The sequence below is a fragment of the Myotis nattereri genome (assembly GCF_964212035.1).
Source record: "Myotis nattereri genome assembly, chromosome: 1".
Classification (NCBI taxonomy): Eukaryota; Metazoa; Chordata; class Mammalia; order Chiroptera; family Vespertilionidae; genus Myotis; species Myotis nattereri.
Genome location: NC_138075.1, coordinates 97077292 through 97099616, shown reverse-complemented (window position 1 = coordinate 97099616; position 22325 = coordinate 97077292). Strand labels below are relative to the sequence as shown.

The following is a 22325-nucleotide window of genomic DNA, read 5'->3' as shown; positions in this document are numbered from 1 at the left end:
CCATTTGTGACAACATGGATGGACCTTGAGAACATTATACTAAGCAAAATAAGTCAGTCAGAAAAAGCTAAGAACCATATGAATTCATTCATGTGTGGGATATAAAACTGAAACTTATAGACACAGATTTAACAGTATAGTGGTTACCAGAGGGAATTTGGGGGGTGGGGGGGAGGGGGACAGTAAAGGGTAAAAGGGGGCAAATATATGGTAATAAAAGATGATTTGACTTTGGATGGTGGGCACATAATGCAATATACAGATCAACTATCACAGAAATGTATACTTGCAATCAATATAATCTTATTACCCAATAAATTTAATTTACAAAATAAAAATGCACTAAATTATGCCTGATGAGTTAATTTCTAAACACCTCAGGGTGTAACACCCATTTTTATTAGAAAAAGACTGTTTCACATTAAATAATCTTGACTTATATAGCCACTTCAGAAGTATAACCAAAATATGCAACAATTACTAGTCCCAAACATTTAGGACAACCTCTTAAAACTGTTATACATTAAATGGTTTAAAGTGGTGGCAAAGTTCTCACTAGTAGGAAGGAAAAACAGCCTTCCTCAACCAAAAATAACCCATTCACATTTAAGGTAAAACCTGAGTGCTAATGTAAAACAGTTAAACAGTTCACAATTATTGTAAAAAATACTTAAATTTTTTAAAATATATTTTTATTGATTTTAGAGAGGAAGTGAGAGGGACAGAGTGATAGAAAAATCAATGATGAAAGAGTCATTGATCTGCTGCCTCCTGTACACCCCCTACCGGGGATCAAGCCTGCAACCTGGGCATATGCCTTGACTGGGAATCAAACCCATGACCTCTTGGTTCACAGACTGATGCTCAACCACTGAGCCACGCTGGCCGGGCCTTAAATTTTTTTGATGCAACCAAAGCATTAAGATAAGAGACATCTACTTAGAAAGTACAGGTTTGTAAAAAAGCTTTACAATATTGTATTCCTATGGTTTGAACCAAAAAATATTCCCAATATTCTCTAGTAATTCCTTAAGTAACAAAATGTCACTAAGAAGGTGCTTGAATACTAAAAACTCCAATTGGATTCTACTTAAACTCAAAATATGTATTATTTACTTCCAGAAAAAAATAATGGATACTTCTGCAGATTTAAAAGGTCCAGGTTAACTTAGCATCAAAGTTTTAAGTTATAATCTCTTTTTTAAAAATATTGATTTTAGAGAGAGGAAGGGGGAGAGGAGAAACACTGACGTGTGAAAGAAACATCAGTCAGTTATCTTCTGTACACAGCCCAACCAGGGATTGAACCCCAAAACCTGTGTGCCTTGACCAGAAATTGAACCCACAACCTTTTGGTGTACAGGACAATACTCCTACCAACTGAGCCATACTGGCCAGGGCAAGTTATAGTCTTTTTAAAGTTTTATATATATTTAAATTAAAACAAGTTTTAAAAAATTGAAATTAAAATTTATCTCAGATTTTCTGCCACTAGTCATGCCAGAGGATTCTTAGTTCCTCCGCTCCATTATAATTTTACCACTGATATAGCACAAAGCAGTGTTTGTCAAAATTTTATGCACATCAACATGACTTGGATCATGTTAAATGTGAGGTTCTGATTCAATCGTTCTTAAGTGGGACTGAGTGGTATTTTTAAAACACCGCAATGATTCTGGGACAAGTGGTCCATGAATAATAGTTTGAGAAACAATGGTATATGTTTCTGACCATGAAAAAAAAAAAGTCAGAATGTTTCTCTAAAATATAACAAATATAGATTTCACTGAAATATGCTGAAACATGTTTTAAAGAACGCTGAAAATTTTACAAATTAAGATTAGTGGCAATACAAGACATTAAAGCAACCCAAGTTCCCATCAACAGAGGAGTGGATAAAAAGCTGTGGTACGTATATACAATTACTACTCAACTGTAAAAAAGAATGAAATCTTTTGTGACAGCATAGATGGACTTAGAGTATATTATGCTTATGCTAAGTGAAATAAGTCAGATAAAGACAAATACCATATGATTTTACTTATATGTGGAATCCAATGAACAAAATATAAACAGACTCATAGATTCAGAGAACAGACTGACAGAAGGATTGGGGGCTCGGTTTACAAGGTGAACGGATTAAGCAGTGCAAATTGGTAGTTGCAGAACAGAGACATAAATGTAGATTACAGCATAGGGAATATAATGAATAATTTATATATATAAAAGCCCAGCGACCAAATGGTGAACGACCAGAACGACCAGTTGACCAGTCGCTATGATGCACACTGACCACCAGGGGGCAGACTCTCAACGCAGGAGCTGCCCCCTGGTGGTCAGTGTGTTCCCACAGTAGGAGTGCCGCTCAGCTGACCAGGATGAGGGGCGCTCCCACAGCAGGCTGATCCTTGCAGGCCATGCTCCCCACCAGTGCACGAATCCATGCACGGGGCCTCTAGTATCTTCATAAGCACTTATGGGGCCAGGTCAGTATTTGAAGCAATGGGGAACACTCTGTAAAGTACATAATTTTCTAACCACTGCGCTGTACATTTAAAATTAATATAAAATAATACTGAATGTAAACTAATTTTAAAAGTAAGTATATCAATAATAAAAAGGTTGCTGGCAGTACAGTTCATAGTATGTTTTAACTTTTTGTTGATAAAAAACAGTACAAAACAAACAGCCCTCTATAGACCCTAAATAACTGCACTGGATTTAGCCTTTAAGATTAGGTATTTAGTCTTCTGGCAAGAGAAAAGATTTATGAGAAACCAAGCATCTGAACAATCTGTTACTGCCCTAAGTAAGAACCATAGTGTCACAGAAATCCCCTTTGCTTGTACCATTTCAATTCATTCAATGTTGATACTCCCTGGTAATTAGCCGCAATCACCCATTTTATGTATAATTTTCAAACTACCTAAATGACAGAAAATATCTAAGACATCTAGTGAGAAGGAAGAGCAAAGACAGAGACTGTGAGGCAAGAATGTGCCCGTAATGCTTGAGGAACTACAAAGAGGTCAGTGTGTCTGAAGTGCAAGAGTAGAATCAAGAGGCTTAAGGTCACAGAGATAACAGAGGGAGTAAAAAAACCACATAGGGCCTACGGGCCTTTGTATAGACTTTTGAGCAAAGGAGTGACTTGATACAATTGCTGCATTGAGACTAGAGTTTGAAAATAGGAAAGCAGAAAGACCAGTTAAGAGACTTGAGATTATTGGTCTGAGCAACTGAGAGGCTATATACAGACAGTCCTCGGGTTACGTCGGACTTGATGTACGTTTTTGTGGTTCCATCGCCATCTCCCATTTATTTATTTAAAAAAAGCCGAAACCGGTTTGGCTCAGTGGATAGAGCGTCGGCCTGGGGACTGAAGGGTCCCAGGTTCGATTCCGGTCAAGGGCATGTACCTGGGTTGCGGGCACATCCCCAGTGGGGAGTGTGCGGGAGGCAGCTGGTCGATGTTTCTCTCTCATCGATGTTTCTAACTCTCTATCTTTCTCCTTTCCTCTCTGTAAAAACTCAATAAAATATATTAAAAAAAAAAAAAAAAAAAGTTTCATCATTCCTAAGTATGTACATATGTGCTTTATGTTGTTATTTATTTACCACAAGTAAAGGTCAGAAATTGTTATATTTCTTCTAAATTTTTTTTACTGTTTCACTTCATTACTGCTGTGTATGTGCTCCATGTGAGTGATGTAGGTGCTTATGTAGATAGGTTCCGACTTGTGAATTACAACGCGCCTTAGGAACGGATCTCCGATGTAACTGAGGACCTACTGTAGTTTCTATTTACACAAAATGCAAGACTATGGGAAGAGCAGGTTTGATAGAGAAAAACAAGAAGCTCATTTTTGGACACTACAAGACAGTCACCATAAAGGATTATATGCAATACAGATGTGCTAACCTAGACTGGGGGTTGGGAGGTTAAAGGAGGTAATTTACTTCTAAATTGAAGCCTGAAAAATAGGAATTAACTAGGCAAAAGGGGCTGGAAGACAGATATTACTCTAAAAGAAAACATCATGTGTGGAAGTCATTATGTGTGAAAGAACTTTTATTATCTTCAAAGAACTGAAGCATATAGGAAGGCTAGAAAAATACAAAGAGATGTAGCAAACTGTTTATTGAAACATTTATACTTTATCTTAAGGGCAGTTGGAAGACAAGAAGATTTTTATACAAAGAATGAGCAACTATGCTTTTCTTAATAGATGATTCTGGCCCTAGCTGGTTTGGCTCAGTGGATAGAGCATTGGCCTGCAAGGGCATGTACCTTGGTTGCTGGCTCCTCCTTAGCCCAGGCCCTGGTTGGGGTTACTTGCAGGAGGCAACCAATCAATGTGTTTCTCTCACATCAATATTTCTCTCTCTCTCTCTTTCACTCCCTAATGGAAAAATATCCTCGGGTGAGGATTAAAAAAAAAAAAAAAAAAGTTAATTCTGACGCAGTGAATAAACTGGGAGGAAGGAAAAAACAGTATGCTAATGCTTTAATTCAGGCAAAAGAGGATAATAGTCTGAGAAAAAAATGAAGAGATTAAAGGACTACTTCAGAGGCAAGATCTAAGAGACTCATAAGTGGATACTGGATACAAGGGAAGATAATGAATGGCATTAAGAAAGTTAAAAACTAAGCAAAGTGAAGAAAACCAAGATGAAAGGAGAATCTAAGCTCATTCAACTAGTAAGTGGAAAACCAGAGTGTTTCACCCAAACCTCAGTGCTCATTCCATAGCTATAAAAACCTACACTTTATAAATATTAATTGCTTGATAGCTGCATTTTGAAAATTCCATTTTCACCAAAAATAAAACACCAACTTAGGAATTAACATTTACACTATTTTTTCCCAGGCCAGTGCTCACCAAGGAGGCCATGTTCAGTTTCAGCAACAACATCGTGAAGCCCAATGGCAAGAAGCTGGAGGAGTTTAAGTCTGACACACCAGCCAAGGAAACTGAAGTTGGTGACTGTTGGAGAACCATTAAAATCTTTGTTCCTATTCTTTAACTGAAATATTTCCAGAAAATCCAAGTCTAGCTGGTTATATGAGTTGGAGAAAAAGCTGAGTGGGAAGCACATTGTCTTTATCACTCAGAGGAGAATTCTACCCAAGCTAACTCTAAAAAGCCATACAAAAAATAAGCAAAAGTGTCCCAGAAGCTGCACTCTGACTGCTGTGTATGACGTGATCCAAGAGTTCTTGATTGTGGGCAAAAGAATCCCCACAGAATGGCATGGCAGTGGGCTCATGAAGGTTCATTTGGATAAAGCCCAGAACAAGGTAAAACAAAAGGTTGAAATTTTTTCTGGTGTCTAAGAGAAGCTCATGGGCAAGGATGTTAATACTGAATTCACAGAATTACAGTTGTAAACAAAAATGATTAAATAAAGATTCACAATAAAAAAAACTTACAGTATGCTTAGGTACTTTAAACTTAAAGCCAGTTTAAATCACAATCTTAAATGGCACTAGATAATTGCATGCCTTTATCTTATAATACCCTATGTATCTCATCTGTGAAGTAAAAAAACAGAAAAGGCTGTATTTAAAGTACAGATACAAAAGAATTTCTGGAATGTAAATTAGTTCCTTTCTCTTTCTCTCTCTCTTTTTTTCATTCATCCTCGCCCAAGGATATTTCTTCCATTGATTCTTAGAGAGAGTGGGAGGGTGGGAAGGGAGGGATAAGAGAGATAGACATATCAATGTGAGAGACACATCAATTGGTTGCCTCCTGCATATGCTGACCAGAGCCAGGGATCGAACCTGCAACCCAGGCACATGCCCTTGACTGGGAATCATCAAATCTGTGGTGTGTCGTGAAGCCAGCACTCTAACCACTTAGCATACTGTCCAGGGTTCTTTAATATTTTTAAAGTAAACCCACCAGAAACTGGTATTTCAGCAATAAATTAAGTTTAAAAATTTTAATACTCAGTATTTTAAAAGTCAAAGTCAGTATTTCTCAACCTTAAACAAAATGAATACTGTATTTGGTGGGCAACTTAAGACAATAAATTGGAAAGCTGTATTACAAGGTTACAAACTAAACACTTTATATAAACAAAAGTGATTTTTACAGCATATATAGTACATATAGCAAAAACTTTAGGACTTCTGCTTAAAATAGTCTTGAAATTGTTCAACTTTATTTCTCAATTTAAATTAATAAATGTGAAGAAAACTATCATGCTGTTCTACTCTTCTCTATATAAACATGAAAGAAATGCAAAATGAACACTGGTGGGAAATATTCCAAAGATTCCCACACAATCATAAGCAGCCAAACATACTGTATTATATCTTTGGAAGGGAGAGTTTTAGTTACCATGAAATGGCAGGACACACAGCTAATACCTGAAAGCATAAATTAAAGCAGAATCAGAAAGTTTTCCTGCACACCTCTCAAGCCATTTATTTGGAAAGGACCTTGGAAATTATCAATTCAACCTTGCTTTAAAAAGGGGGGAAAAATAATAAAAGCAGCAGCCAAGACGTTATATGACTTGCCCATAGTCAAAAAGCTAATAACCAGCAAAACAAAAACTAAAACATCCAGATCTCAAGACTGGTGCTCTTTCCACTTTACATTTTTTTACCTTAATACTTGTTATCAAGTTAACAATGTATCTCTAGCAGAAACTTTCTTATAATCAGAATACAGTCGATATGAAAAGAGTTCTGGCTCTATAATTTGACTTTTTTTTAGGTTTTAAATTTTATTTGGTAGTAGTTCCTTAACAGGATGCTTTGACCGTATATTAGATACCCAGAGGTCAACCAATAAGGGTCTTTTAAGTAACACTGCACTAATCAGCTCTCTACAAGATTCTCTGCTTTTCTCCATTAACAATCTAAATGATACTGAAAAGATTACAGAGATACTGCAGTGCTTCAAAGAATTTCACAAAGTTAGACTAGGTTATAAGACTACAGTAAAACCTTTGAGTGGATCATGAAAAATTATGAGTTGCTCTGAAAGAAATGCGGGTGCTTCTGCACTTGATTGTCCTGATGTGTAACCTCTACTGTGGACAGGAAGTCACTGTCACAGAATATCAAGACACAGAATGGTTTCCTATAGACAAAGGTGTCAGATAAGGGCACATTTTATCTCCCTATCTGTTTAATCTGTACATAGAACATATCATAGGAAAAACTAGGCTAGACTCAGGAAGAAGTAAAAATTGGGAGAATAGCAGTAATTTAAGGTATGCGATAGCACCATCTTACTGGTGGAAAGTAGCAATGATCTGAAATGACTTCTGATGAAACTGAAACAAGAAAGTGCTAAAGCAACCAGGCCAGCATGGCTCAGTGGTTGAGCGTCAACCTATGAACCAGGAGGTCATAGTTCAATTCCCAGTCAGGGCACATGCCCGGACTGCGGGCTCGATCCCCAGTAGTGGGCATTCAGGATTCTCTCTCATCACTGATGTTTCTATCTCATTCTCCCTCTTTCTTCCTCTCTGACATCAACAAAAATATATTTTTTTAAAAAAAAGTGCCAAAGCAGGGCTGCATTTGAACATCAATGAAGAGAAGAAATGAAGAGAAGGCTGAGACTCAGAAGGGCGCAATGTAAGAATTAGGAAAGATCACGAAGAGCAAAGACATGTTATTAGAGACCAAGGCTAAGATCATCTACACCCCTGTATTTCCAATTACAAAAGTTGGACAATGAAGGCGGCTGATAGGAAAAAAATAGATTTCAAGTATGTTGCTGGAGGAGAGCTCTACGGATACTCTGTGCCGCTAGAAATACAGCCAAGTGGGTCCTAGAAAAGTGGGTCCTAGAACAAATTAACCCTGAAATATCACTGGAAGCAAATATGACAAAACTTAAGTTGTCCTAGGCACATCATAAGAAAGGATTCTTTGGAAAAGACAGTAACGCTGGGAAAAACAAGGCAGCAGGAAAAAGGAAGACCAAGTATGTGCTAGATTGACTCCATAGAAGTTATCCGCATGAGTCCACAGGGGCTGAGTAGGGCTGGTGAGGACAAGACATTGTGGACATCACTCACAGGGTCACCAAAAGTCAGAGGTGACTGAAGACACATAACACACACCTCAGGATGACTTCCCAAGCACTAACAAGGACAGAGAATATTCAAGCTAGGAAGATTTTAGGAAGCTATCTATGGGCCATTTATAATGAAGCATGTCTAATAACCAGATAGATAGATAGGATTGAAAATCAAAGAATAGGGTCTGAAGAATGAAAGCAACAAGGACAGAACATAATTACACAAAAATATGAAATTAAGTACAGCCTTGTGACTTAACCCTTAATATTCTTTGTAATTTAAAGGTCCCATGATGAGGCTCATTATCCATACATACAAAATTAAACATGAATGTTTTAAAACCCTGATAAAGAGCCAATAGGGTAGCAGAAACAGAAACCTGACCTATCATAGCAAAACCTGCAGGCAGTCTTTTAGAAGAAAACTACTTCTAACAGCCCATCATACTGTATTCCAACTTCCCTAGCTTTTCCCTATTGCAATGAATGTTTTTATGATCAACCAGCACATTTTTATGAAGTTGGAAGAGTCTGCAAAATTTTTCTTCACAATCAAGTGTTAAATGCAAAACACTTTACTAGTATTGCAATCCTCTCCTCATTCAAGCCAAAATATTCCAAATTCACATTTTAGTAGTATTGCTTTTTGGCTATCAGAAAGGATTACTCCTGTGAGTATAGTACAGGTCAAAACTTTTCAGAAGATGCCAACATTATGTCATGCTTTTCTAACATACTGTCACACAATTCAGAAGTAATCAAAGATTAAATCAAAAGGCTAGCACTACCTAAATATATCAACATAAATTAAACATAAATTTCTTTTAAAATGCAATTGTTCCTAAGGGTCATTTCAAGAAAACTATTCGCTAACACCTGAAGTCACTGAGTATAATAACTCAGGTGAAGACTATTTCTCAAACAGATAGAAAGCTAAATGAAGTTTACCACTTAACTGTCTCAGGACAGTTTGATGACTCAGGGACTGGGGGATGGTGGTGAGGTGGGAGAATATGAGTGCCAAAGACTTTATCTAAAGCAGTGGTTCTCAACCTTCCTAATGCCGCGACCCTTTAATTCAGCTCCTCATGTTGTGGTGACCCCCAATTTCATTTTTACAAAATGAACATAATTAAAGCATAGTGATTAATCACAAAAACAATATCTATATATCCAAATCCTAAGTGACCATTACAACCAAACAACCAGGAATGACCGGTTGACCAGTCGCTATGATGCGCACTGACCACCAGGGGGCAGACTCTCAATGCAAGAGCTGCTCCCTGGTGGTCAGTGCATTCCCACAGCCAACCTCCAGCAATCAGCCAACCTCTGGCAGCCAGCCAACCTCCGATGGTCCTTCCCCTTGCAGGCAGGCCCCGAACAGGGACTGGGTGAGAAGGCCCCGATCCGCGGCCAGGCCTAGGGACCCCACCGGTGCACGAATTCATATGTAATTATATATGTGTTTTCCGATGGTCTTAGGCAACCCCTGTGAAAGGGTCGTTCGACCCCCAAAGGGGTCGCGGCCCACAGGTTGAGAACCGCTGATCTAAAGCAATAATGGTGGCTCCAGATACTACCCATATATATCTTACCTGTCCAGTTGCAAATATGCTTAGAAATTTCTCCACTATCTGGCATTAGCTATGATCTGGGGTATTAGATGTCCATACCACAGAATACTAAGTTAGCTATTTAATGTTTAATTTTAATATTTAATGTGTACAAATTGTACAAATTGTAATGCACACAAATCTGTGAATCAAGGAAATTCTTTAAGACTCAAGAAAACATAAACATCTGATTTGGAAAATTTTTATACACACACACACACACACGGCACTCTAACTTCTAGATTCCTAACGATAAAATTCACATTTCCTAATTTCCAGTTCAGAGTTCTTCCTCCTCCTGTGTGTATTCTCCTAGATCTGCAGTTTTTTTAAACTACTTCATCTATCCTACAAGTCCCTGAACTGCAACGTCCTGGGTCAGAGCAGGTACCAAGTTAAAATTGCTCTTGCCAAACTACCAGTATTTTCCTTCCTAACTCTAAAGGAAGAAGGAAGCAGGGGCTTGAGACCTAAAACTGATCTGATACTAACTCTTCATTAGTCAAATAAGAGTAAACCTAATAATACACTGGTCACAGTCCAGGCTATTAGCTAAATGCTTTATTAGTGTTTTATGTACTTAATTTCATTTAACCTCACAACAATCTTCGGGAGTGGATGACGTAGTGTGTCTAAGGTTACTTAGTTACAAGTATCAGAGCCTGGATTTAAAACAAAACTAACTGAAAGAAGATTTTAGTCATTAGTTAAGCATAAGAGATAAGGCAAGTATTAATATTCTCGAAGCACTAACTAAAAAGTATTCCTAGTTGGTCCTCTTAGATTGTTACTGCTAACACCAAGTATCTGTTAAGTCCACTATGCAAATATTAAGTGACAGATGAAAAAAGCTGTAACACAATATGAAAGCATTTTAATAAAAATCCTGGAAAGACTATTTATAAAATCCTTCAGACATTTTATGGCTTAAGAATGAGTCCTATGAAACTAATGATTTAACTTCAAAATGATAGGATTTGAGGCAATTTTATTTTCCCCATTTCTGCCATTTTCTAAATTTTCTATAATAAATGTGTTAACAAAGAAAAATTTTACTACAACAAGCACTATGTACAGTCACACCTCATTTTATTGTACTTTCCAGATGTTTTTTTTTAAACACAAATCAAAGGCAAGGCCCCCTACCAGCAGAATGTCCCAAGTATGCCTGTAGTTCAAGAATCTATTAATTCCAACCTTGCCTTGAATAAATGTTTCAAAAATAAAGCACATAAAATTTTTCTTTAGAGAAACAAGAATATGTGTAAAGCTGGACAGAAAAGGGTGATTATATTCTCCAGAACTGTGCTGTCCAATTCAGTAGTCACTGATCACACATGTAGCAAGTAGGCACATGGGATGTTGCTAGTAACAAACTAAAATACAGGATTTCAAAGACCTTGCACAATAAGATTGTAGAGAATCGTTTTTAAAATATCAAGCACATGTTGAAATAATACTTTAGATATATTGGGTTATATAAAATATACTCAATTTAATTTCACTTCACTTTTACTTCAATATGGCTACTAAAAATTATGTGTGATTTGCATTTGTGGCCTACATTATACTTTCATTGGACAGTGCTGATTCTAGAACCTCATTATTCACATGCAGCCAAAAAAGTGGGCACCATCTGGGATCTTGTTAAAAAGAGGCACACCCACCCTGGCCAGTGTTCTCAGTGGTTAGAGCACTAGCCCAAGCACCAGAGGGTAGGGGATTCAATTTCTGGCCCCAGTTGAGGTGTGTGCAGGAGGCAAACCAATTGATGTGTCTCTTTCAAATCAACGCTTCTCTCTCCTTCCCTCCCACTCTCTTTTAAAAAAATAACGAGGCAGACCCTTGGGCCCCACCCCAGAACTGCTGAACTAGAATATGCATTTTAGCAAGATTCCCAGGTGATAGTATACACCTTCAAATCTGAGAATCACCGTTCAAGAAAACTGCAATCATTTCCCTTAAATTATGACAATTCCAATATTCTTTTGTCCACCCATATATAAAAATATTACAAGCTGTTAAGATTGTTGTAGACAACTGTGATATACAGGGATAAAATCATTAACAAAACAAATGCACTACCTGTTCTCGTGGTTTATATTCCACAAAAGACATGCAAACATCCTATATATGCAAATTAACCCTCATACCCTCACAAGATGGCTGCCTACAACCAGGCCGGCAGGGGGGTTAGTGAGGGACGACCAAACGACTGAACAGCAGGCTGCGTGGGGCAACCACGCCAGCAGGGGGGTCAGTAAGAGCCGACCAGGCTAGTGGGGGGGGTGGGGGGGGGGCAGTTGGGGTGACCAGGCCGGCAGGCAGGTGAGTGATTAGGAGCCAGCAGTCCAGGACTGTGAGAGGGATATCCAACTGCCAGTTTAGACCCAATCCCCAGGATCAGGCCTAAACCGGCAGTCGGACATCCCCCAAGGGGTCCCGGATTGGAGAGGGTGCAGGCTGGGCTGAGGGGACACACACACTCCCACCTCGCCCAGTGCACAAATTTCGTGCACCGGGCTCTAGTTAACTAATAAATTACAGCAGTTCTGCTATAATACTTGTTATGAAAACACAAATTTGCTTGAGTGCTACTGATGTACCAGGAAATTTGAGAACACAAATTTCCCATCTACTTACAAGTGATTTCACCTTGGGAAACAATAGTTGCACCCAGCTGAACCAAGCTTCACAGGAATTCACAAAGCAACACTCTCACTCACACACACACACCTCAAACATCTGCCAACTACTTCAGTTCACTGTATGACTTGTCATATTCATCCACGATTGGTGTTACAACTTTCAGAGGTTTATTTCAGATAACCCTCCTTCCATCACGTCACAGTAACTTACAAGCCGCAACCCTTTCAACAGATGTCCACTTCCACAAGCCTATTTCAGATCTTTGTCAAGGTAAAATATCATATGTATTATATTGTTCATGCACTCTTTAACCATTTAATATGTTATGCTATGATTTTTGTTAGGTTAGTATGCTTTTTTAATGCATCACATTTTTGAACATTGATCCCGTTAAACCTATTTTGCCCATAAACCCCTTTCTACAATTTTGCATAGTATGGTAACTTTCAGGAACACATTATGCCATGTTATAACAGAATGACTATGCGTAAGTAACATCAGGTCATGTTAAGCACAAGGAAAGAACAAAGGAGTGGACAGGACAGACAATGATGGGGATGCCTGTTTCAGAGTGACCAAGAAGGGAGAGAAGGCCTCTGTGAGAGGGTGATATTTAAGCAGACACATTACATTACTGAAGTGAGAGAGTGCATACCACGAGGACATACAGAAAGAACAACATCCCAGAAAGGAGCATAATGTGCAGAAACCCTAAACAAGAATAGATTTCTTCCTGTGGGGTGAGTATGGACAGAAGAGCACAAACGAGGGGAAAAGTGGTTGAAAAGGCTGAAAAAACACCCAGACACCAGGTTATACAGGGTATTTTATAGGCCTTCGTAAGCAACATTAATTGGAGTGTTCCAAGTATGAGAGTGATGTGAGCTAAGGAACATTTTAACTGGACCATTCTGCACAGGGAAATAATTGTGTGAAACAAAAAGGATGCAGGAACACCATTCAGAAGGCTCTTGCAGAGTCCTGGTAAGAGAATGTGGTAGCCAAGACTACAATGGTTATATTTTAAGTACTAACAAGTGGTTACACTTGGAGTATAATTTGAAGGTAGAGATAAGGTTTTAAGTATAGCAAAGAAACTTGCTTTCCAGTTTCAACAATACTGAATACTTTAATTGGATTATACTTTCATCAGTGAAATGGGAATAAACTGATTAACCTACTTCAAATGAATCAGATGACAATGTAAAAGGGCTCTGAAAATTAGGAAATATTATATAAATCATAAAGTCCCAAAAGCAGAATCCAGTCACAGATATGGTCCCAGTTACAGAATTCCTGTAAAGCCATGGCTGGGTGACTAAGTTGGTTGAAGCATCGTCCCATACACCAAAAAGGTTGCAGATTCAACTCCCAGTCAGGGCAAGTACGAGAGGCAACCAATCAATGTTTCTCTCACATTGATGTCTGTGTCTGTCTATCTCTCTCTCCCCCTCCCTCCCTCTAAAATCAAGAAAAACATATCCTCAGGTAGAGATTTTAAAAAAGAATCCCTGTATAAGATGCCCCAGCTCATTGCTATCTTCACTCTTTCCAGCATCCTAACAAATTGATACACTACATACAAAACTATTCTCTACAACAAAATAAGACAATGAGCATGTTTAACAGAGGGGCAATCCAGAATACATAAATTTTCTGTGACTTATGCACCAAAATCCTAAGTATATACACCAAGAACTATAAAATACAACTTACACAACTCAAAAACAGTTCAATTAAGACTGCCTTAAAAGAGCAAAGTATACCATGCCAAAATATTTTGATTGTGAAATAGACATACCACATCATAAACAATATATTAAAACCATATCTTTAAAAATAACAAAAAAATATTAAAAACGTGATGACTAAAACAAATGATGTATGTGTTCAAATATATCAGTAGTTCTCAACCTTCCTAATAACGCGACCCTTTAATACAGTTCCTCATGTTGTGGCGACCCCCAACCATAACATTATTTTCATTGCACCCTAGCCGGTTTGGCTCAGTGGATAGAGCGTCAGTCTGCGGACTCAAGGGTCCTATGTTCGATTCCGGACAAGGGCACGTACCTTGGTTGCGGACACGACCCCAGTGGGGAGTGTGCAGGAGGCAGCTGATCCATGTTTCTCTCTCATCGATGTTTCTAACTCTCTATCCCTCTCCCTTCCTCTCTGTAAAAAAAAAAAAAAAAAAAAAAAAAAAATCAATAAAATACATTTAAAAAAAAATTTTCGTTGCTACTTCATAACTGTAATTTTGCTACTGTTATGAATCGTAATGTAAATATCTGATATGCAGGATGTATTTTCATTGTTACAAATTGAACATAATTAAAGCATAGTGATTAATCACAAAAACAATATGTAATTATATATGTATTTACCGATGGTCTTAGGCGACCCCTGTGAAAGGGTCGTTCGACCCCCAAAGGGGTCGCGACCCACAGGTTGAGAACCGCTGAAATATATACACAAATATTTAAAGCGTGTTTTTTTTTTAAATATATTTTATTGATTTTTTTGTTTTTATAGAGAGGAAGGGAGAGAGATAGAGAGTCAGAAACATTGATGAGAAAGAAACACCGATCAGCTGCCTCCTGCACATCTCCCACTGGGGATGTGCCCACAACCCAGGTACATGCCCTCGACCGGAATCGAACCTGGGACCTTCCAGTCCGCAGGCCTACCCTCCATCCACTGAGCCAAACCGGTTACGGCGCATTTTTTTAATTAAGGAAAAAAAAGCTGAAAAGCAAAAAATATTAATGCTGCTAATGTGGCAATCTTATTGTATTTCTTTTAATGGGATAACTGTTTCCTGTGATCCGTTTAAACTAATTTCTGGAAATCCAAATTATCTGCCTAGTTTACTATCCTATCTAATAAAAGAGAAACACGGTAATTAGCATACGACTGCTACCCTTCCCATTGGCTAATCAGGGCGATATGCAAATTAACTGCCAGCCAAGATGGCGGCCCGCAGCCAGGCAGCTTGAAACTAACATGAGGCTTGCTTGCTTCAGTGACCGAGGACTCCAACGTTCCCCGCCTGCTGCTGCCGGCCTTTGAGCTGCAACTTTAAGCAACTATGTAACAAACATAGAAGCTAAACAAAACCCCAGAAACCTGCTTTAGTCCACCCGGCTTCAGCCAGCAGGATCGCAACATTGTAAGCAAAGGCCAGAAACCTACTTTCAGCAGCAGAGGCCTAAGAGCTGGAGCCAAGCCTCAAAGCTAAAGCTGGCCCAGAATAAAAAAAGAAAGAAAAAAAAAAAGGAGCGGTTGGGAGATTCAATCACCCGCCAGCCTGAAAACAGCCCTCAGCCCCTCACCAAGACTGGCCAGGCACCCCAGTGGGGACCCCCACCCTGAAGAATGTGTGACCAGCTGCAAATAGTCATCATCCCCTCACCCAGGCTGGCCAGGCACCCCAGTGGGGACCCCCACCCTGATCCAGGACACCCTTCAGGGCAAACCGGCTGGCACCCACCCGTGCACCAGGCCTCTACCCTATATAGCAAAAGGGTAATATGCCTCCCAGCAACAGGATCAGCGGAGCCACGAGGCCTCCCGGCACCAGGATCAGTGTGACAGGGGGCAGCGCCCAAACCCCCTGATCGCCCTGCGGCTCTGTGTGTGACAGGGGGCGGGGCCACAACCTCCCTATCGGCCCTGCTCTGTTCGTGACAGGGGAAGGCACCCCAACCCGCTGATCAGCCCTGTTCTGTGCCTGATAGTGGGGAGCTCCCCAGCCCCCTGATCGCCCTGCGGCTGTGTGTGTGACAGGGTGCGGCGCCCCAACCCCCTGATGGGCCCTGCTCTGTGTGTGACAGGGTGCGGCGCCCCAACCCCCCCTCCCCCCCACGGGCCCTGCTCTGTGTGTGATGGGGTATAGCCATAACCTCCCCATCGGCTCTGCCCTGAGTGTGAGAGTGGCGGCGCCCCAACCCCCTGATGGGCCCTGCTCTGTGTGTGACAGGAGGCAGCGCCCCAAACCCCTGATTGGCCCTGCTCTGTGCGTGACAGGGTACAGAGCCCCAACCCCCCTGATGGGCCCTGCTCTGTGAGTGACAGGGGGTGGCACCGCAACCTCCCCATCGACCCTGCCTTGAGTGTGACAGGGGGCGGTGCCCCAACCCCCCTATCGGCCCTACCCTGAGCGTGACTGAGGGTGGCATTGCAACCTCCCGATCCGCTCTGCTCTGTGCATGACAGGGGGCAGCGCCCCAACTCCCCAATCAGCCCTGCTCTGAGCCCGTCCAGGGGGTGCACCTAGGGATTGGGCCTGCCCTCTGCAACCCGGGAGCAGGCCTAAGCCAGCAGGTCGTTATCTCCTGAGGGGTCCCAGACTGTGAGAGGGCACAGGCTGGGCTGAGGGACGCCCCCCCACCCCCCCACCCCCAGTGCACAAATTTTTGTGCACCGGGCCTCTAGTCTTTCTATAAAGCATCAATCAATAAAATAGGTAATATCTATCTCTGATGTGCATTAGAAAAAAACTTAACATAGTTAATGGTATGAAAATCCAAATTTTAGATTCTGTATAACATTTCTAAGTTGCTTTGAAAACAAGTCTCGAAATGTCAGAGCTGAACTTGAGAAAAATGGCTTCTTCCTACTAAAAATGTTGGCAAGCTTTCACATTAAAATTTATTTTTAAAAGGGAAACTCTGACATGTGACAGTTTAGTCTATACACATACACTGTATCAATATCAATGCCCAGGCTTTGATACTGTACTATAATTAGGTAAAATGTAGCCACTGAAAGAAGTTAGGCCTAAACATTAAGCAAACTCACCTTTAAACTAACTTGTGCTATAGTAAATACCAACTAAATGAGCTTTCAATATGCTTAATGTTTCATCTCTGACAGCATATACAATTATCAGAAGGAACTAATTTCTAGACTCAGTTGTCACTATTTGTTCAATTTTACATAAGTAAATTTACCCTCATTTGTAAAACTGTAAAATAGATATTAACGGTTCTATCTGCCTTCCAAGATCAAAATGAGGATCAAAAGAGACTTTTTTCATAGTACTGTCTAACATTACAAATGCAAGCATCTTTCATTTTATTCAAAACTTAGTTATTAGAATAACCACAAGGCCATGTCAGACAAATACCAGTCTATTATCCAATATGAAAAGATTCAAACATTACTAAATTATATATAAAAACACCAATTATCCCCAAATGGTCCCACTAAACAATTCCTTCAAATACTAATTATAGTAATCTTTGTTTGAAAATTAGATGAAAATACATTTCCAAATTTTACCAGATATGGCTAATCACAAAACAAGATAAAAACTTCCCACTATGCAGGTAAAAATTTTAAAATCTTTAGAAACAATGGTTACCAAACCACCAAGGGCAATTTTCCTTTGTACTAAAAAGATACTTGAATGCCAACCTAAGAGCTATGCAAATTCACTAAATTCCCACAAACCAAAGTACCAATAAAGAATATTTTTCAATTAACCAACTGAACTAAGCTGTCTGTCCTAAAAAGATGTTTCTAACAAGTAGTCCAAATATGTCTTATATGTTTCTTACAGTTAACTCTAAGAGGAAAGATGTGAAAAATAGAATGAGCCTCAAGAGGCTGAAGTTTTATGGAACAGCTTCCAAGAATCTCTGTAAACATACCCTTCATTCCTAACCCCATTTGTACTATTATCATTAAATTTAAAATTACTTGGTAAAATAGAGCTAGCTCTAAAAAAACAACAAAGCACACACACACCACTAAACACATACTTAAACCAACTGAAAAGGGTTTAAAACTCAATATAAATTCAATCTGTATTGTATATTCCCTCTTCTGAGGTTTTGATGTTAGCTGCACCTTTAAAAACATCTCAGCTACAAAAAAACAAATCTAATTGTACCATAAGATTCTTGCTTTTGATCATTTTAAACATTAGATTGTATGATTTGCAGATAGATTAGAGAATATATAAAAATTTATTTCCCCCTAATTTACAACAGATGGCCTACATCCCCTTTAATAATCCTAAGGGATTAAAATCTCTAAATCTTTGATACGTGCATACTATGTTGCAATAAGTCTTTAAAGATTCCTAGGAGTGACAATCCTTCTCAATCCCTGCTTTCGAACTTTTTATTGTATACCTTAAAGTCCTTTCTGTGCATTACTTCTAAATTGTCACTTTTCAAAGAAATCCAAGGTGCCATGAAAAACAGCAGATACAGCCCTAGTTGGTGTGGCTAAAAGTTAGAGTCTCAGCTCATGCACTGAAGGATTGCAGGTTCAATTCCCAGTCAAGGGCATGTACCTGGGTTGCAGGTTCCATACTGATGAGGTCAGGGAGGGTGTGCAGGCAACCAATCGATGTGTCTCTCTCACATCAGACACACTGGTGTTTTTCTCTCTTAAAAAAAGAAAAAGCAATGGAGCCCTAGTCGGTTTGGCTCAGTGGATAAAGAGTTGGCCTGGGGACTAAAGGGTCCCAGGTTCGATTATGGTCAAGAGCACATGCCCGGGGTTGTGGGCTGGATCCCCAGTAGGGGGCGTGCAGGAGGCAGCCAATCAATGATTCTCTTTCATAACTGATTTTTCTCTCTCTCTCCCTCCCCCTTCCTCTCTGAAATCAATGAAACTATATTAAAAAATAAAGAAAATAAAGGGGGGGGTAAAAAGCAATGGAAAAAATATCTGAGTGAGGATTAACAAAATGGAACAAAAAAAGATGCATTTGTTTAACTCGCTTTGTAAAATCCAAGTTACAAATCATAGCACATAGGCTCTTAAATTATTACAGTACTAAAGTCATTAGATTTTTTAATTCCTAAAATTAAAAAAGTAACAAATTTGAAATCACATCAACAAAACAGTAACCTATTCTTACATTGTTACTTATATAGGCTGAGAGCACAGATAATCCAACATATTGGCATTTGCCTTAGGATAATGGCTTTGACTTTATATAAATGAATATATATACATATATATATGTAAGTATATATAAACATTCCACTTCATATTTAAAGATAAAAACCTATGAAAATAGAAATGCCTGTAATAAAATTAGACATATGCACTTTAAAAAGTGTAGTTTCAAACACATATTAGCAATAAAAGAAAACATCTGGAATCTAAACTATAATGACTAAGTATTATATGAGAGAAAAGTCACCACTTTACATCTTTAAAAGACAGAATTAACATGAAAGATGCACTCTGAACTCTTGAATGAAGATCTATTTTATGGTATTCATTATTACTACAAAATTTAAAGGAATATGGCAGCCAAGGATATCAGAGATTGCACAAATAGGGATGGAGTTACAGTATTAGTTAACAGGCTCCACAGGAAGACAGGCAAGCAACTAAAAAGCAAGTTAGAAGGTGAAGCCTAACGCAGCAAATGACTAAATCGGAAAAATAAGAAAGAAGTTTCTTACAAATGAAACTAAGAAAAATCAGTAAACAGATACAAATAAAAAGGAAACTAAAAGCCAATAAGAGGTATCTGGAGTTCACATAGGAAGTAAAATTAAAATAAAAACAGGAATAAAGAAAAAGCAAGCAGCTACACCACTAACTCTCAAGTAAAGCCTTTAAGAATAGCTTCAAGGGCAGGATCACATCTTATCTTTAACTTCCAGGAAAACCACACCATTACTGGCTCACAGTGGATGCCCAATGGTTGCTGAATAAATAAGCAACAGAATGTTTTTAACCTGTAAAAGAATCTATCAAGCATGATTCACTGTAAATGTACATCAAGTTCCCTAGAGCACCTAAACTGGCTTCTTCCTCAATTTGAGGATGACAGAATAACCAGATAAGAATCACTAAAAGAAAACCTACATCCTATTTTATCAGTCACCAAATTTTAAACATGAAGCACAATACAGTACAAATAGTACATGCTTTCCAAGAGCCAAAGTTTGAAATGAAAACTGCTATAGAAGAGTGATTTATAATAGTATCTAACTATACAAAACACTATAGAAACTTTACCCACAAAACTGAAAATATAGTGTAAAAGTAATTTTGACATCAAAGAACTCTTAATACTTTAATAACCGAACTCACCTTATGTTACTTTCAAACAAAAATACGGCTTATCTGCGTAAGTAGCACAAAGCTATAGCTATATTCAACAGAGATCTATACTTTCTATTCCATATCATTAATTTCCTCAACCCAGTAATTATGTACAGAGAAGACCAATGTTTCTCAATATTTGATCACACCGAGTAAAACTGATTCCTATCCTAGGAGACATAAGAGAGAACCAGAAGATGCAGAATATTTTTGTTAATGCTCACCTGAGGGTATTTTTCCATTGAGTTTTAGAGAGTGGAAGGGAGGGTGAGAAATAGAGAGAAACATTGATCTGAGAGAGACACATCGACTGGTTGCCTCCTGCACATCCGACCAGGGCCAGGGATCAAACCTGCAACTGAGGTACATGCCCTTGACCAGAACTGGGTCCGGAACCCTTCAGTCCTCAGGCTGACGCTCTATCCACTGAGCCAAACAGGCTAGGGCCAGGACATTTTTTAAAAGTAAGCAAAGTATGAGAAGCTAGTTGACAGTCAAAGGCAGAAAGGCATAGGGCACTCTACTTACTGAGTTTCCTTAGAAGCTTTTAAAAGCACAATCAATATTGTATATTCATCTCAAACATTATTTATTAAGTGACATAAGATCTTATAGTGGGGAAAATATAGAGGTCTTAATTATCTTAGTGAAATTGGTTTATTCCTCAATCCATGCTTTAGACATGAAACCTGTATTTTGGTAAATTTAGGAAAATTAAGTCTGAAAATAGTTATTGAGTTTTACTTTTTCTCAACCTCCTACCACAAAGAGCTGGAGACAAGGTAAAAACTGAAGGGTACTACCTTTATACAAAAGAAACGAGGTTTTAAAAAACTTGACTAGTTGAATGAACACAGTATAGCAAAGACATTAATAAGACCCAGGAAAATATGGAATATTTTAAATGTTTACAACAAAAAACCAAAAGTAATTCTGAGAATCAGAAATGTGTGGTTTTTTAAACCTGTGAACTGTCCCCAAACACCTGTTTTAAATTCATAATTTATCATTAGGAAACACATTTGAAGCCTTTAAAATAGGGATTCAAGCAGCAACAAGAATCTTTACTTAAAAAAGGTTAAAGTCACCCTGACCAGTTTGGCTCAGTGGATAGAGCGTCGGCCTGCGGACTGAAGGGTCCCAGGTTCGATTCCGGTCAAGGGCATGTACCTTGGTTGCCGGCACATCCCCAGTAGGAGGTGTGCAGGAGGCAGCTGATCGATGTTTCTAACTCTATCCCTCTGCCTTCCCCTCTGTAAAAAATCAATAAAATATATTTTTTAAAAAAGGTTAAAGTTTCTTTCTTGGGAAAATGTCTTGAATTTCCCTCACAGTTAATAATGCATTAGGTAGACTATATTCATAAATGCATTCTCTTATTATCAGCTGCTGGAACCCATTTTTAGATGCCCGTCAGCATCTCATTTCTATGTAATCAGTTCAGGAACCAAATAAATAGAAATAAAAAATTTTCATGACATCCAGACAGCAATGTCTGTAAGCTAGAAATATTGCCACATATTATTTTACACAGAGCAATTGTTAAAAATAAATATGTGAAAGTTTCAACAAAAAAGCTACTTACCACCATCCCTCTCTCTAACTCTGTGAATATGCACATTTTTGGCCTTATTGTGACCTGTGTTGTCACTGTATTTGTTTTCAGGACTATCAGATCTCCGTAACATTTTATTTGGTGGTGAAGGATCTGCGGCGTCTCGCATTTTCTCATGTCTGTGATCACCGCTACTGGGGTGACTCTTCGATGAATACTTAAGTGCCTGTAAAACATCACCCCCCAAAAAAGAGACAAAAAGTTGAAATTTTAAACATAGCTTCCTAAATTCATTTTATTATAAAACCTGGTGTTTTAACTTCACTAAGTTTTAGTAATTCATATCAATAAAATTAAAATTTCCATCTT

The 22325-nt window shown here is 38.7% G+C and overlaps 1 protein-coding gene across 3 annotated transcripts in view; it reads right to left on the bottom strand.

The window, feature by feature from the left end:
- Positions 1–22325, bottom strand: part of WAC (WW domain containing adaptor with coiled-coil) — a 101499-nt gene that overhangs the window by 76531 nt on the left and 2643 nt on the right. For all 3 annotated transcript variants that reach the window (XM_081087545.1, XM_081087544.1, XM_081087546.1), the window contains exon 3: positions 21987–22182. In XM_081087545.1, the coding sequence (XP_080943671.1) occupies positions 21987–22125 (139 nt within the window). In that variant the 5' untranslated portion in view covers positions 22126–22182. The remainder of the gene's footprint in view (positions 1–21986; positions 22183–22325) is intronic.